Source organism: Ovis canadensis, chromosome 11, assembly GCF_042477335.2.
Source record: "Ovis canadensis isolate MfBH-ARS-UI-01 breed Bighorn chromosome 11, ARS-UI_OviCan_v2, whole genome shotgun sequence".
NCBI lineage: Eukaryota > Metazoa > Chordata > Mammalia > Artiodactyla > Bovidae > Ovis > Ovis canadensis.
The window spans coordinates 70,352,150-70,366,693 of record NC_091255.1 but is presented as its reverse complement, the minus strand read 5'-3'; the positions used below and the strand labels follow the sequence as shown (position 1 = coordinate 70,366,693).

Here is a 14,544-nt window from a genome sequence, read left to right as displayed (position 1 = left end):
GGGGATCTTCCCGACCCAGGGACTGACTCCAGGATTCTTTACCAGCTGAGCCACCAGGAAAGCCGCACAGTAGTTGTAATCGTGTGCCATCAGGAGGACACACACCAGGCCAGCCCCACTTCTATCTGCTTTACAGATTTCAGCCCCTTCCCGTCCTCACAGTCGCACTGAGAGGCAGCGCCATTGTCTCCCAGTCACGGAGACTGAGTTCATGTGGGCAGGTTACTGGCCAGAGGGGCCGCCCAGTGACCAGGTGACAGGGCTGGACGTGGACGTGAACTTGAGTTGTGCTCTTCACGCTAACAGCCCCCGGGGTGTCTGGGGACAGAAATTGAGCCTCTGGGTGAATGGTATTCTGGGAACATTTTGAATCGTTTCAAGGTCTTTCTTTCCTAAAGGCTTATTCCGATGTGCAGTAGTTTGTCTCGTGAGAAAGTAAGTTTCCCTCCTGAGTGCATGGAGGTGACTGTCCTGAGTGCTGGGGGCAGAGGGTCCCTTCCAGGTCCAACATCGGTGATCGTCCGCACCCTCCATCAGACCCTGGCCCCCTCGTGTGGCTCTGGACAACTGCAGGCAGCTCCGAGTCCTTTACCTACACACCTTTCTGCATCCGCCTGCCTTCTCTGCCTGCCATTCAAGTGCAAGGATGACAACTTTCCCGTCATCTTGTCTTACTGTTCTCAGTGTTGTGGGTGCAGCGTTTCACTCTGGAAGGAGATGTACATGCCGACCACCAGCCCCAGCTTCGCAGGCCCGGGTAGGCGACCCCTGGGTTGCGTGAGTACTGGGGTGGAGGGGCTGATGCCTGCATCTTACAGTGTTGGACTCACTTGATTATTTGGTGGGAAAGCGAAGTGGTTTTACTATTGAGGTAACGTTCATATTAAAACAAACAGAGACTTTTCCTGTTTTGTAAAATGTACAGTTCTCATGAATTTTGTAGGATAAAACAGGGCATTTCAAAGCAACTTGCAGTTTGCAAAGTCTGCTCCAGGCTGAGCCCTCAGATCCCAGGGGGGTACTATTCATCTTCGCCGCTGTGAGGGATGCTTTGGTGGAAAAGTTTTAGAAGCACTTATCCGGTCTAATCCTCACATTTTATAATGAGGGAGCCCGCATCCAGAGGAAATGAATGGCTGGTGCCTTCTGGGCCTCAATTTCCTTACTCAGTGCGACTCGTGAGCCCCTCCCACGTAGAGAGCCCAGTGCCAGGAACTGTAATGAAGTGAAGAAAGCAGAGTGGTATTTTAAAACATTTCAGCCCAAATGCAGGCATAAAGTGTGCAGATGTGGAGACAACATCAAACACATGGGATAAACACTCACACAAATATCCTGCGAAGCCCAAGCTTTCATCAAGATTTCCTGTTTCTTTCCTGTATGACCCGTTGGAACAGAGAGACCATTCTGATTGTCTTTTCACAAGCCTCACTCAAGTTGGAAACAAACAACAAAGCAGGCATGCTAGGATTTCCTGAACTGTGGAGATATTTTTTTTTCTGGCAATTCCAACATTTCATTCTTTAATCTTATATTTTATGTCTTCTCTTTTCCCTGCAAAGCCTTTAAAGGGAAATGCAGTTCAACAGATAAACAAGTGGCCAGATTCTCCAGGAAGAATAAACACTTACTGTTGAGGATGATTAAAAACACTGGACAGCCCAATCCTTACACGGCACCACTGTTCAGAACAAAATGTTTTGGTAGCAAAGACAAGCCAGGAATTATAGAAGATGAGAGTGCGACTGGGACATTTGAAGATCAGTTGAGATGTTTTAGAAACAGCATGCAGTTCCCAGTTTTTCTCTGTAAATATCACCGAAATTTTTTAGGTGATATAACCTGAAAACATGGACCTGTTTTGAATCAGACTGTTAGTCTCCACTGGGAAAGGACACAGCAGAAAGTGAGGGCAGAGACAGGGAAGGGGGCCCAGCACGGGGGGGGTGGGGGGCGGCACCCACGGGTGGGGGCAGGGCTGGGCCTCGGCTGTCGGTGGTGGGGGGGCACCAGGCACAGAGGTCTGTGATCTGCAGTCGGAAAGCAAGGGTGTTCTGACTCCTGAGGGCTTCCTCTGCGACAGGAGAGAACACTGTTTGTTGACACTGAAGGCATCAGGTGGACAGGGGAGGCAAGGCGGGCAGGAGCTGTCTGAAACGGCATGGGTGATGGGGGGCTGCTCTGGCAGCAGCAGCTTAGTGGAGTTTCTGTCGGGAGGTGAGGCCTCAGGTGAGGTTACTGACCGTGGATGTGCAGGTCTCCCTAAAAATCCTTCAGAATGGCTTTCTGTGTAATTTATTAATTTCTGTGTCTAGTATGCCCCTGTTTTTCTGTCTTATTGCTCACCTTATCATCCTCTCTTAAGATAGTCTCTCTTTCTCGATTATCCTCTTTTAAGTTTGTAATGAGCTTTGAGCCTCAGTTGCGGTCACTGGGCTCCTAGGTGGTGATGAAGACAAGTGCAGACCCTGGTCTTTCAGTTCTTCCCCCCACAGCCACCTGGTCCAGGCATGCAGCTGTGCTGTGCAGCTCAGATGGGTCCTCCAGGCACCTGGCATCCTGGCGTTCAGACTGTGAAGTGCTGGAGCCCAGCTCGCAGAACCGCGTTGGCCGTTGGTGAAAAGTGCCTAACGCCCCACCTCTTCTTCCCTTTTCCCCCACCTTTTCTTGGCTTGGAATTGTTATTGTCTAGGTTCATACAAATGGCACCTTTCCCTCAAGTGAGATTGAAGGGGGCAAAGATGAATGTGGTTTTTTTCGGTGACCATCACATGAAGACGATTTACTTTAGGGATACCTCATTTTACAAGGGGCTTCCCTGATGGCACAGTGGTAAGAACTCGCCTGCCCACGCAGGAGACATAGGAGACTCGGGTGTGATCCCTGGGTTGGGAAGATCCCCTGGAGAAGGGAATGGCAGTCCACTCATGCCATTTTGCCTGGAGAATTCCATGGACAGGGGAGCCTGGTGGGGTGCAGCCCATGGGGTTGCAAAGAGTTGGACACGACTGAAGCAACTGAGCGCTTTCTGCAGTTGAATACAATAGGAAAACTATTCTATGATACTAGAAAAACGTTTCCTAAGTAGTAAAATGGCTCAGCGATGATCCCACTCTCCAGGCTCCTTCAGCGTCTGAGCTCAAATCCTGTCCTCCATCACTTAATTCACGTTTACTGAGCAGCCTCTCCGTGCAAACACAGCATGGTGGTTCGATGTGGCGGTGTGCACGGCGGTGTCTGCCCTGGCGGTGGGGAGCCCACGGCCCCCCAGCCTGAGGACGAAGTGTGAGGTGAGGCCATGACCGCCGCGTGGAGATGCAGCGAAACACCGCATCTGAGTGCAGGGCCCGCTACACGAGCGTGTCCTTTCATTGTAGATGTTAGACGGGCAAGGCTTGCTGGTGATGTGGAATGGCACGTGAAGGAGAGGGGACTCAGGTTTTCCAGCTGAGCGACCAGGTGGACAAACAGTTGTGACAGACGCTGACTCACAGAGAGGAAGCGCCCGGACTGAGCTAGGGACGCAGCGACAGCCAGCCATGGGCACCGGAGGGAGGAAATGGCAGGAATGCCGAGAGCAGCCTGGGGGCGGCGGTGGGGGGTGCAGCTTCCCATGCTGTGCGCAGCTGGGCCGCAGGCAGGAGGTGAGCACCTGGGCCCCCAGCTGTGTGGGCGTCGCGGCCGGGAGGCTGGATGGAGGCCGACAGCTGGCCGCTGCGGTGGCAGGAAGGGCTTTGCGCCTTGATGAGCCCAGGCCAGTAGGGTGGGGGCAGCAGCGCAGGTAGCGCAGGGGGCAGAGCGGGGCCGCCCCTCTGCCCTCCGGCATCAGCGGTGGAGGCGGCGGCGGCTCGGGGGACAGCCGTCGCTCCCGCTGAAAGCCCCGGCGGCTGAGCTGCGGCCGTCGGGGTGCTGGGGGACCCCTGGAGTCAGAGGAATGTTGTGCTCGGGACCTCTGACGCTCTCCAGGCTCTGGGCTCTCACGCTTGCAGCCACTTGACCCGAGAGCGGAGATGGTGGTGTTGCAGGGCGGCTCTCCCCAGGGCTCCCAGCTGGCAACTCCCCTTCCTCCTCCTCGAGGAAGCACAGGGAGGGCGTTCCTTCCCACCTCCTGCAGCTGCAGCTCATCGCGCACCAAGGCTTGCAGATGTGGTTTGTCATCGGGTGACCTTGAGCTCATTTCAGCTCATATTTTGCACCGTAATTCCTCCTTTTTATGCGTCGGGTCATTCTGTCGTGTCCGTCACTTGCTCTTCTGGCTTTGGGATTTCTGACTTGAAGGTATATTACTGGGACAGTTGCTCTTCTATGTAACGTGTACTGAGAAGTAATGACTTGCTGCATCCCATTTGTCTTTTAAAGGTTAATAATATAAGATTGCTAACAGGTCTTCAGGTAGTACTGGAGAAGAAAATGGCAACCCACTCCGGGATTCTTGCCTGGGAAATCCCGTGGACAGAGGAGCCTGGCGGGCTGCAGTCCAGGAGGTCACAGAGGGTTGGACACGACTGAGTGACTGAACAGCAGCAGGCAGCATTTGCTCACACTGAGCTTGCTGTCGAACAGTTCCCAGAACTCAGGGTTCATATTCGAGACCCTCAGAGCCTTGGCCGTCCAGCCCGCCCGGCCCGGTCTCTCAGGCCTGGCCTGTGCTCCTGCCCCAGGCACTTGTGTGGCGCCTCCGGTGGAGGGAGGAGGCCGTGGTCAGACTGTGGCAGGATCCAGTCTGAGGCGAGGTCTGTGCCTTCAGGGGCCTCAGAATCCCTGCCGGAGTGTGCTGGGGGTGCGTCGTGGGTGGAGCACCATCCTTCTTGGTCTCCTATTTGATAATTCCTTGTGAGTCAACCTTGCAATTTCTACGCAATACAGCAGTTTTCTCTCCCAGCCCCAGCCCCCGCTGTTGAGTCCAGGATCACAGAGGACTGGCTACCAGATGACTCGCCAGTTTGCTTTCATGCCCAGCCAGTTCCAGGCCCATCACTCAGTGAGCACAGAGGTCTTCGGTGATGGGCCTCCTCCCCCTGGAGCACTGACACGGAGACCTTGCTGAGACTTGTTGTTGTCCCTGCGGATGTCGCCTGCTGTCCCATCCTCCACACAGTCCCTGCCATGCCACCTCCTGGTTACTGTGAACTCCATTAAACATGACTGTGGTCAGCTAGACGTGTGCAGTAGCTCCAGGTGAAGGGACACAGTGCCTCAGTTCACTGTTGAGACGTGCCCACGTGCCAAGGACATGTATCCACACTTGGGGGCTGGGCTGAATTTTAACACAATCCACCTTGATGATGCATTGTGAATATCATCCTTAAATGTCCCTGAAACATTAGGGGTTTTCTCCTGGACTCTACTGTTCATCTGGGGAGGACCCCCCCTGCCTGAAATTGATGACAGTGAGGAAACCGAAGGGCTTATGATGTCTAGAAGTTGGTCAGGCAGCACTGGATTGGGCAGTCAGGACTGAGCTATTTCACTTGCAAAGGCTTCAGAAAGCCCTGAGGTTGCTCACTGACCAGTCTCGCTGAGCAGCAGGCCCTGGCACAACAGCAAACTGTTTGAACAGTTCAGTTTATGAACAGCTCTCTTTAGGCCTCAGGTGCCTTTATCTCTCTCTCATCTGTGCCTGGTTCTGAAAATGAATGAACTGAAATGTGAGCATGAGCAGCACCCCATCCCGCCTGTTGGAACTCCTCAGATAGCTCAGCGCTTCTGTGCAGGGGCGCTGGCCATCGAGCCTGGAGCGTGGCTGCACCGTTGCTAGTCCCCCTCAGCCAGCCCCGGTCTCACGTCTTTTCTTGGGGGAAAACTTCTGTTATTCTTCTGCCTTAATTGTAGGTCTATCAGTTACTTTTCCTTAGAGTATCGTAAAATATTTTGCCTTCTATCAATTTTAAATCACACCCATTCCCTTCATTTTTTTTTTTTTGAGACTTTTGAGAATCAGATATGAGTAGAACTTTTTAGCTCCTTCTATTTCCTTGTGGAAAATTCTGAAAGAGATGGGAATACCAGACCACCTGACCTGCCTCTTGAGAAATCTGTATGCAGGTCAGGAAGCAACAGTTACAACTGGACATGGAACAACAGACTGGTTCCACATAGGAAAAGGAGTACGTCAAGGCTGTATATTGTCACCCTGCTTATTTAACTTATATGCAGAGTACATCATGAGAAACGCTGGACTGGAAGAAACACAAGCTGGAATCAAGATTGCCAGAAGAAATATCAATAACCTCAGATATGCAAATGACACCACCCTTATGGCAGAAAGTGAAGAGGAACTAAAAAGCCTCTTGATGAAATTGAAAGTGGAGAGTGAAAAAGTTGGCTTAAAGCTCAACATTCAGAAAACGAAGATCATGGCATCCGGTCCAAACACTTCATGGGAAATAGATGGGGAAACAGTGGAAACAGTGTCAGACTTTATTTTTTGGGGCTCCAAAATCACTGCAGATGGTGATTGCAGCCGTGAAATTAAAAGGCGCTTACTCCTTAGAAGGAAAGTTATGACCAACCTAGATAGCATATTCAAAAGCAGAGACATTTCTTTGCCGACTAAGGTCCGTCTAGTCAAGGCTATGGTTTTTCCTGTGGTCATGTATGGATGTGAGAGTTGGACTGTGAAGAAGGCTGAGCGCCAAAGAATTGATGCTTTTGAACTGTGGTGTTGGAGAAGACTCTTGAGAGTCCCTTGGACTGCAAGGAGATCCAACCAGTCCATTCTAAAGGAGATCAGTCCTGGGATTTCTTTGGAAGGAATGATGCTAAAGCTGAAACGCCAGTACTTTGGCCACCTCATGCGAAGAGTTGACTCATTGGAAAAGACCCTGATGGTGGGAGGGATTGGGGGCAGGAGGAGAAGGGGACAACAGAGGATGAGATGGCTGATGGCATCGCCGACTCTATGGACGTGAGTCTGAGTGAACTCCGGGAGTTGGTGATGGACAGGGAGGCCTGGCGTGCTGCGATTCATGGGGTCGCAAAGAGTCGGACAGGGCTGAGTGACTGAACTGATTTCCTTGTTACATGTTTAAATCTTCTACTAAAATATATAATTTCATTATTATAATGCTTGATAGTATAGTACTGAGCAGGAATAATACTGTGTCCAAGACTATTCTAAAAATATCCCAACTCAATAATTCATTTACTTGGCTGCCTGAAAATGATGCAGTAATGTCAATAAAATTTTATATTCTCTTTTTTGTTGGGATTAACATTGTAGTTGTGTGACTCACAGAGTCAACCATGCACATTTATTTTAAATAATCATAGAAAACTGTTCCACTTGGCATAGTGTATAAGGAGAATACTTATATTTTTCTGTTTATTGCCTATAATGGAATAATATGAAAGAAAAATCTGCCATTTTTAAAAGATATAAATTCACTAGCATGCATCTTTGTTCTCAGATGCAAAATAAAAAAATTTCCATATTATTTTATATGCTATCTTGTTCAATATGTATGTGTATTCAATAATTAGGACACTTTGTTCTAAATAGTAGAAAAAATGAATGAGTGATCAGGAATTGATCATTTATTTTCCCACTCTCAAAGAAAACAATAATAAAACTGTTTTGAAACCTACATTTAAAAGCACTTTTAATCTGCATTCTGTTTCTTAATTTGCAATTAGAAGACGAGAGTGTTAAATCTCCAAAGGAAATAGCTCCTGAAGTGTGGTGTAGGCTGCACGCCTGGAGAAATGAATGCTATAGCTTTAAGATAAGGTAGTCTGGTGATTCAGTGCAGGAAACTAGATTGATTTGGAGCAGGCTCCTACTGTTAGCTTTTTTGAAGATGGAGTCTCACGCCGAAAATAACGCCGCATGTTCTCGATAACAGCAGTTTTTCCCCCTGAAATCCACCAAAACTGAAGAAAAATCCAAGTGACTGTTCCTCGCAGCTGTGTGGCCTGGAGTTCACTGGGGAAGCTGGCGTCCTGCAGTCCCCATTCAGCACCTGCTTCAAAGGCAGCCTGGCCGGCTATAGTGTGCGGGCCAGGTAGGGTGCCATTGTGTGCAGCCCGGAGGATTAGTATCAAAGCTGCGGCGACCAGGCCCTCGGTCTCCGCCTGCCACTCAGTCTAGCGGGGCGCGGCTCAGACCAGCCAAGGTCACCGTCTCCAGCGTGGAGTGGACTGGGAAAGCACCCTGAGAATGGCGTGCTTTTTATGAAATCATGGCGCGGGCTGGCGGCGCAGCAGGTGCCCCCTGGAGCACACCACATCTGTTTGTGTTGGTGTCCCGTGGCTGACAATGAGATAATAGAGCTTTGAGATTTATCATTTTATTTTAAGAAAGACAACTGTATATACAATAATCCAGATGCGTACTTAGCTTCGATCTTTTATGTGAAAACCATAAAGAAAACAGACCGATTTAATTGCTGTTTGTACGTGTATATATTTAAGCAAAAAGCAAAGCGTCCTGACTGTTAACCATTTTCAAACGTTGCTGGTCAGTGATACCCAAATTCTTGGGGAGGAGACACCTCGCATTCAACATAATTTTTTTTCCAATGTTCAGGCATTTGTGTCAATAGATTGCATAAGGATTTACTGAATATGCCCAACTGTCTTGAATGTTGGGAGGTTAGATAAAACCCACCCCCTCCCCCCCCAGTGAGAGTATTTTAAGGGTGAGGGAATGATGACGCAAAAAATAAAATTTCCAACTTGGGCAAATTGGAGAAGAATTAAGCTGTCCATGAGTTGTCATGACGACAAGGATGTTCTGTTGATGAACTGTCCTCATTGTCCAATCAGATAGTAGAGCTGAAGCTGGAGCATGAGCAGGAGAAGACGCACCTATTACAGCAGCATAAGGCGGAGAAGGAGAGCCTGGCCCGAGACCACGAACGGGGAGTCGGAGACCTGGAGAACAAGCTCCGCGCTGCCAACATGGAGCACGAACATCAAATCCAAGAGTTCAAGAAACGAGACTCACAGGTAATTACCAATGATATTTGATGAAGCGGGTATCCATTTTTGAACAGTCATCAGCGTTTCATGTTTTCTTGTTATTCTTGTTGGTGCACGCTATTTGATCATTTGCAAACCTGACATATAAATGTGATTTTTTTTGTTTTCTCCCCACCCCCCTGTTTTGGGGGGATGAATAAGGCTGTAAGTACAGAAACCACAGGTAGCCAGATTAAAAATCCCATGGCGCGCTATAACTTGGCCCCTTTTTTATAATCTTGTCTCAGTTCCTTTCATGATGGATTTTTTTTTTTAAGGTATCTGCCCCTTACCCCTCCCCTCAGCCTTAGCAAATCCCTAGGAAATGTATCAGCCTCACTCCTTGCTTTTTGTTTTAATCTCTGTAGGTAATCAAGCAGCTGTTTTAATATTTGCTTCTCCTTCCTAGTGTTGCTTTTTTCCTTTAGACTCTATATTTGATTAGATTGCTGAGATGATAATTGATAAAAATGCCTCCAGAGAAGGGCTGTTTCCCACCAGGTCTGCCGCTTTCTCCTACACGCACATGCACACGCCTCCCAGCCTCATCTCTGTAGTCCCTGTTGGAAGCCATTTGGCAGAATAACCCCCAGCTGTGGTAGCATTTGACTCTTCAAACTTATGGATGAAATGTGCACTGTCAGCATGGAAAATTATCTTTATAAATTTCAGATGAAAAAAAAATCTTATTGGGTGTGTTTCTTTGTGGAACGATACACTCTTTAGGGTATATATAATCAAAGGCCTTAGTGTGTCCTCTTGGGGAGGTCGCTGTGAAATTTCATTAAAGAAAAATTGAAGAGCAATTGGTAACAATAAAAAGATAATTTTCTCTTCTAACAAAACCATATCATCCACGAGGTCTAAATACCCCTTTCCCACTGAAATCTCACCATATTATCCACACCCCTCACAAGCTTCTCTTCAGATACATTCCTCCCCAAATAATATAATTTTTAAGCAAATGAGATAGACCTTCTACTTGTTTGAAGATGTGTTTAAACAATTTTATAATTATCTGAACGTACAAATTCTGCTGATTAAGTAAGGTGTTAGAACTCGAGTCAGGGCGGGAGGCAGGAGGCAAAGAATAGGAGTTGTTGATCGCTTTCATTTGACCTTGAGTTGTCTTTTACTTTCGGATAACGATGGAGGCAATATGAATATACTCAGCACAGGCTTTTTCCTGGTCAATAATATGGATTTCTCGGAAAATCAGGTGAATCTGCTTTGTGGGCTTTGTTAACTAAAAGGCGGTCACTGTAGCAGCGATGGGACCAGCATAGGCGGGTGGTTCGTGCGGAATCAACGTGAGCTGTGTTTCTGCCCCGACCTCATGAGAGCCTTCATAGGATACATGCTGGTCTTTTGAGGGTCAGTCATGCAGTTTATTAAGGATGTTTTCACACTTACACTCTCCTTCGAAGGTGATAGGAAGCCTCACCGTCATCTCCTTTGAGAAGGTGTTTGAGTTCTGAGTCAGTGTAGGGTCTGTTTCATGGTAGAGTAATTGATACAATGAAACACATTAATTTATCCAACTTCTAACTATTTTCGTGGTGTTGTGGAAAGCCAACACAAACGGAGGCCAAATTTAGAGGGAATCTGTGTGGTTTTGCGAATGTCGTATCTACCATGTGTAGGGTGCGGTTCATTCAGTGACAACAAAAGGGAGATTTTGGAATCATTAGATACAATTAAGCCATGGGGAGAGTATAGCAATGTCATCAATTGAATTTCTTCTAATTGAAGTATCAATCTGACCTCCTCAAACGCTGTAGCATATGACTGTAGTTCTCACATTTTCTGTCTTCCTTGGAATCGGAATTGCTGTCCCAGGAATGCAAGGGAGCAATGGAAACTTAGGCTAAATGCATTCTGGATCAAAATGAAAAATGATTTTTCTGCAGAAGCTATACTAAATTGTTTTTAGAGAACATGTTTTTTTTAAAAAAAACTCTTGTCAGTAAGCTATATTTTAAAACATCTAATCATATATACCAAAATGCTAACAACTTGTATTCATTTTTGGCTATTTATTGGGACTATTAATTCAGTTTGCTCAGGTACGTCCTAAATTTTCCAAATAGATCTTTTCATGATTGTGGTCTAAATAATGTATAATACCTTTTAGGTTCTGAACTACATTTATAAATTTCAAAAAAAGCCCAAAGTGCCAAGTGTTTTAAGGAACAGCAGATGCTTTTTCAAAATGGCCGCCTCGTGGTTTGATGCGGGAGCCGCAGGCCGGCTGCAGACATCGGCGGTGCGGTGTTCTGTCTGAGGCCGGGGAGGCGCTGGATGCTCAGTTCAGGTCGGCAGCTGTGGAGGCCATTTTGTAAAAAGGACAGGTTGGAACCTCAGCCGAGAGAGCACCAGGGGATTCTCTGTTTGGGGCGTTACAGCTTTGTCTGCTGCTTTTCATCCATCAGGTTCTTGAATGCAATGTACTAAAAAATCTACTTTTGGCTCCTTTTGAACATGTAATCTGTTGTGTACTAATAAGAAAACCAGTGTTATAAAGTACAGACATCTGCCTCCAGGTGAACCATGACAACCGGGAGCTCCTTTCATGAAGGTGCTCTATAATTATTAGAAGTGTGTTGTTATTCTAGCAATTTCTGTTTTATAGAGAAACGACAAGTTACAGTAATACCATTGAGGACAGTTTACCATCTCTATTTTATTTGGTGCATTGAGCTAATTATTCTGTGCATATATTTTTATCATAATTCCTTGGTTTTCAGTGATGGGCTAGTTTATGTTGTGATACTTAATTTGCTAACATGCACACTGTCTTCCCCCTTCGTATAAGATGTTCAGTCTGGTATGTCCCTGAGGGACGTCAGTAAATGTCAAGACATACAGAAATTCACAACCTCATTAGCAACTATTTCTCACTTGCCAGATCCCACTTACTGAAGGCCCTCTGGTGAGTGATTTGCTTGATGCCGTCATGTTTTTCAATATAAACGTGATGCACAGTTTTGTCGCGATCATCTTAGGAGAGCTTTGTCTAACGTGGTAGTCCTCGTGTGATTCTTGTTTTGCTTTTGAACTGCAGTGTAGTCAAAGAATTTCTGCAGTTTGCCCTTGAAATTGAGGGAAAGCAGAACGTGGATTCCTTGATCCCTTGGTGTGCTTTTAGTACCTGGAACCACTCAAGGGTTGCTTGATCTCTGAGGTTTGCTGCCGAAGCGAACGGTGTGCATGAGCCCACAGAGCCAGAGTGCCTTCGTGGTCCGCCCAGGGGGTGTCGCCCTCTGGGGACGGCTGTTGAGGTGCAAGCCTGAGAGGGGTGTGGGTGACACAGAGGCCGCCGGGCGCCACCGCATGCAGGCTGCAGAGCAGACATCCTGGAGCGGGTCTAGCCTGACCCTGGCCTCCTGATGTCTTTCTCGACTCCCTGAACTGAGAACCGTGGTTGTAAGAGGAACAATTCCGCGTAACAGGCAGAACGTCTGGATTTTGCCGGACTGACTCAGTGAGCGGCTGCGTGCCGTTGCTGATTCTCAAGTGTGCGTTTTAGATCTCCTCTTTCTCTCTTCTACTTTAAAAAGTTTTCCAACAAAGATATTTATAGTAGACGGTTTTAACAATTATATCTTAATAATTCATTGGTTTTCAGCAATGGGCTACTTTATGTTGTGATACTTACATTTGCTAAAATGCACGGTCTTCCCCCTTGTATAAGGTGTTCAGTCTGGTATGTCCCTGAGGGTGTAGCACGTTAGAAAAAGAAAAGAACTTCAGATGAGTAGATGTCGTTTATAAGCTGGGTGTGTGCATGTGTGCGGCGGATTCAGCATGGGCTATTATTCTTCAAAGGTTATTCTAAGGGTGACTTTAACAGGCATGTGTTCTGAGCATTATTCTTGAACCTGTATGTGGTCTCTGGGCTTGGAGGGGGCTGGCACTTTTTCTATTGAAAACATTTGATTTTAATTTCTTTGTATTCCAAGCACTTTCAAAAAGGATTTGAGGCAGCATTTTATGATAAACACATTATACAGGTGAAATATAGCTGAAAATAATAATTAAGCAGTAAATGATATTAACCACATCAAAAATCCATACTTTTAAAGAACATGTTCCAGCTAAGTGCAAGTTTTAGCTCAGAGCTTGCCTGGAGCTGCAGTGAAGAGGACAACATGGTGGATCGTGTAAGCCTCAGTATCTAATGTAAGAGATCCTTCCAGCTCATTATTTTCTAGCTCTCAGTTCTGAGAGAAATTTAAGATACAGGACTTAATATAAAAGGTACTGGCCAGTATAATTGATGACGCTCTGTAGGTGTTAAAACATTTGGGAAAAAAACCCAGTGGGAAAACCTTAGGATTCTTTAACGACTTTCACAAAATGTAATTAGCAGGTTTATTTTAATGTGCCAAATTTTCATTTTAATTTATGGATAATGTCATTATCCTCAACATCAAAAAACACAAGCTGCTTTGAGATATCCAATTTTGTAGATACTATGAATCATAAGAAAGCATATTTTAAGTCACAAGCTTAAAAATTTCTATACCGTCACTACATGACTATTCCAGAAACCCTTGTAAAACATCGCTAGGGTGTTAAAATTAGAAACTTGGCTGAAATTGAAAACGCTTTACAAGTCAGTGCCCTAATGTTAATTTCCAGGTGTGTTGCTCTCTTCCTTACAGCTAATTCTCCTGTCCTCTGAATTGATACTGTGGAAAACTGTAATAAATGATAAATCAGAGGGTAATTTGGTCCGGGAGCACAGGATGTCTGTGCCTGCACTAAAATGGTTCACTCCCTGCCTGCATAACCAGAGTGGTGTTTCATCATCAGTACTGTTTCACTAATATCATCTGCTTTGTTCCGGGGTAGCAGATATTTTTATTTCTTTGGGTCAGACTGGACTCTGGGCTGGTTGCTCTGACAAACCGAATTACGTCAACCATCCCCCCCAGCCCTGTAACGCGGCTGCGGCTGCTCTTGCCACCCCACCTCCGTGCTCCCCTTTTCTCCTCAGGGACGCACAGTCACCTCAGGGGGGCCCAGGGCTCAGCGTGCACGCCCACACGTAGTGCTGGTCCCGATACACGCGCCGCATGTGTCGGGGCAGAGGCGGGGCACTCTGAGCTTAATCGTGTAGCGAGTGTGCTCTGCTGTGGACGGCATGCTCAATGCAGGCATCAGAGGCGCTGGTGGGAAAATGCTTTTAACAATTCTCTTCATTTTGCAAAAAGAAAAGAAAGCTTTTTTAGTAGACTTGGGGTAAAACCACATGCTAAAATTTTCAATTTTTTTTACATAAAGTTTTATAGTATTATTGAAATGCTTTATTTAAGATAGCTGAGGAACTTTAGGTGCTTGTTTAAGATATAAATAGAGGTTTTCCCAACTAAGCCATGTTTAAAACCCTATGGGTGATATATTCTTTTTCTGATGCCAAAAACTCAGGTTATTCAGAATTTTCCAAATAGGGCGAAGGTCCTTCTTATATTCAGAAACAGATGCATTGATGCGAAGATCTCGTTTTATTAATGTCCAGTGGTGAGGAGCCTAAGAGTGCGGCCTGTGGACTAATACGATCTTTGCACTAATGTGCTA

At 46.5% G+C, this 14,544-nt stretch overlaps 1 protein-coding gene across 15 annotated transcripts in view; it reads left to right on the top strand.

The window, feature by feature from the left end:
- The window catches only part of CEP112 (centrosomal protein 112), a 314,145-nt gene that overhangs the window by 142,551 nt on the left and 157,050 nt on the right, over nucleotides 1–14,544 (top strand). For all 15 annotated transcript variants that reach the window (XM_069542343.1, XM_069542341.1, XM_069542336.1 and 12 more), the window contains one exon: nucleotides 8,767–8,949. In XM_069542343.1, coding sequence (XP_069398444.1) covers nucleotides 8,767–8,949 — 183 coding nt within the window. The remainder of the gene's footprint in view (nucleotides 1–8,766; nucleotides 8,950–14,544) is intronic.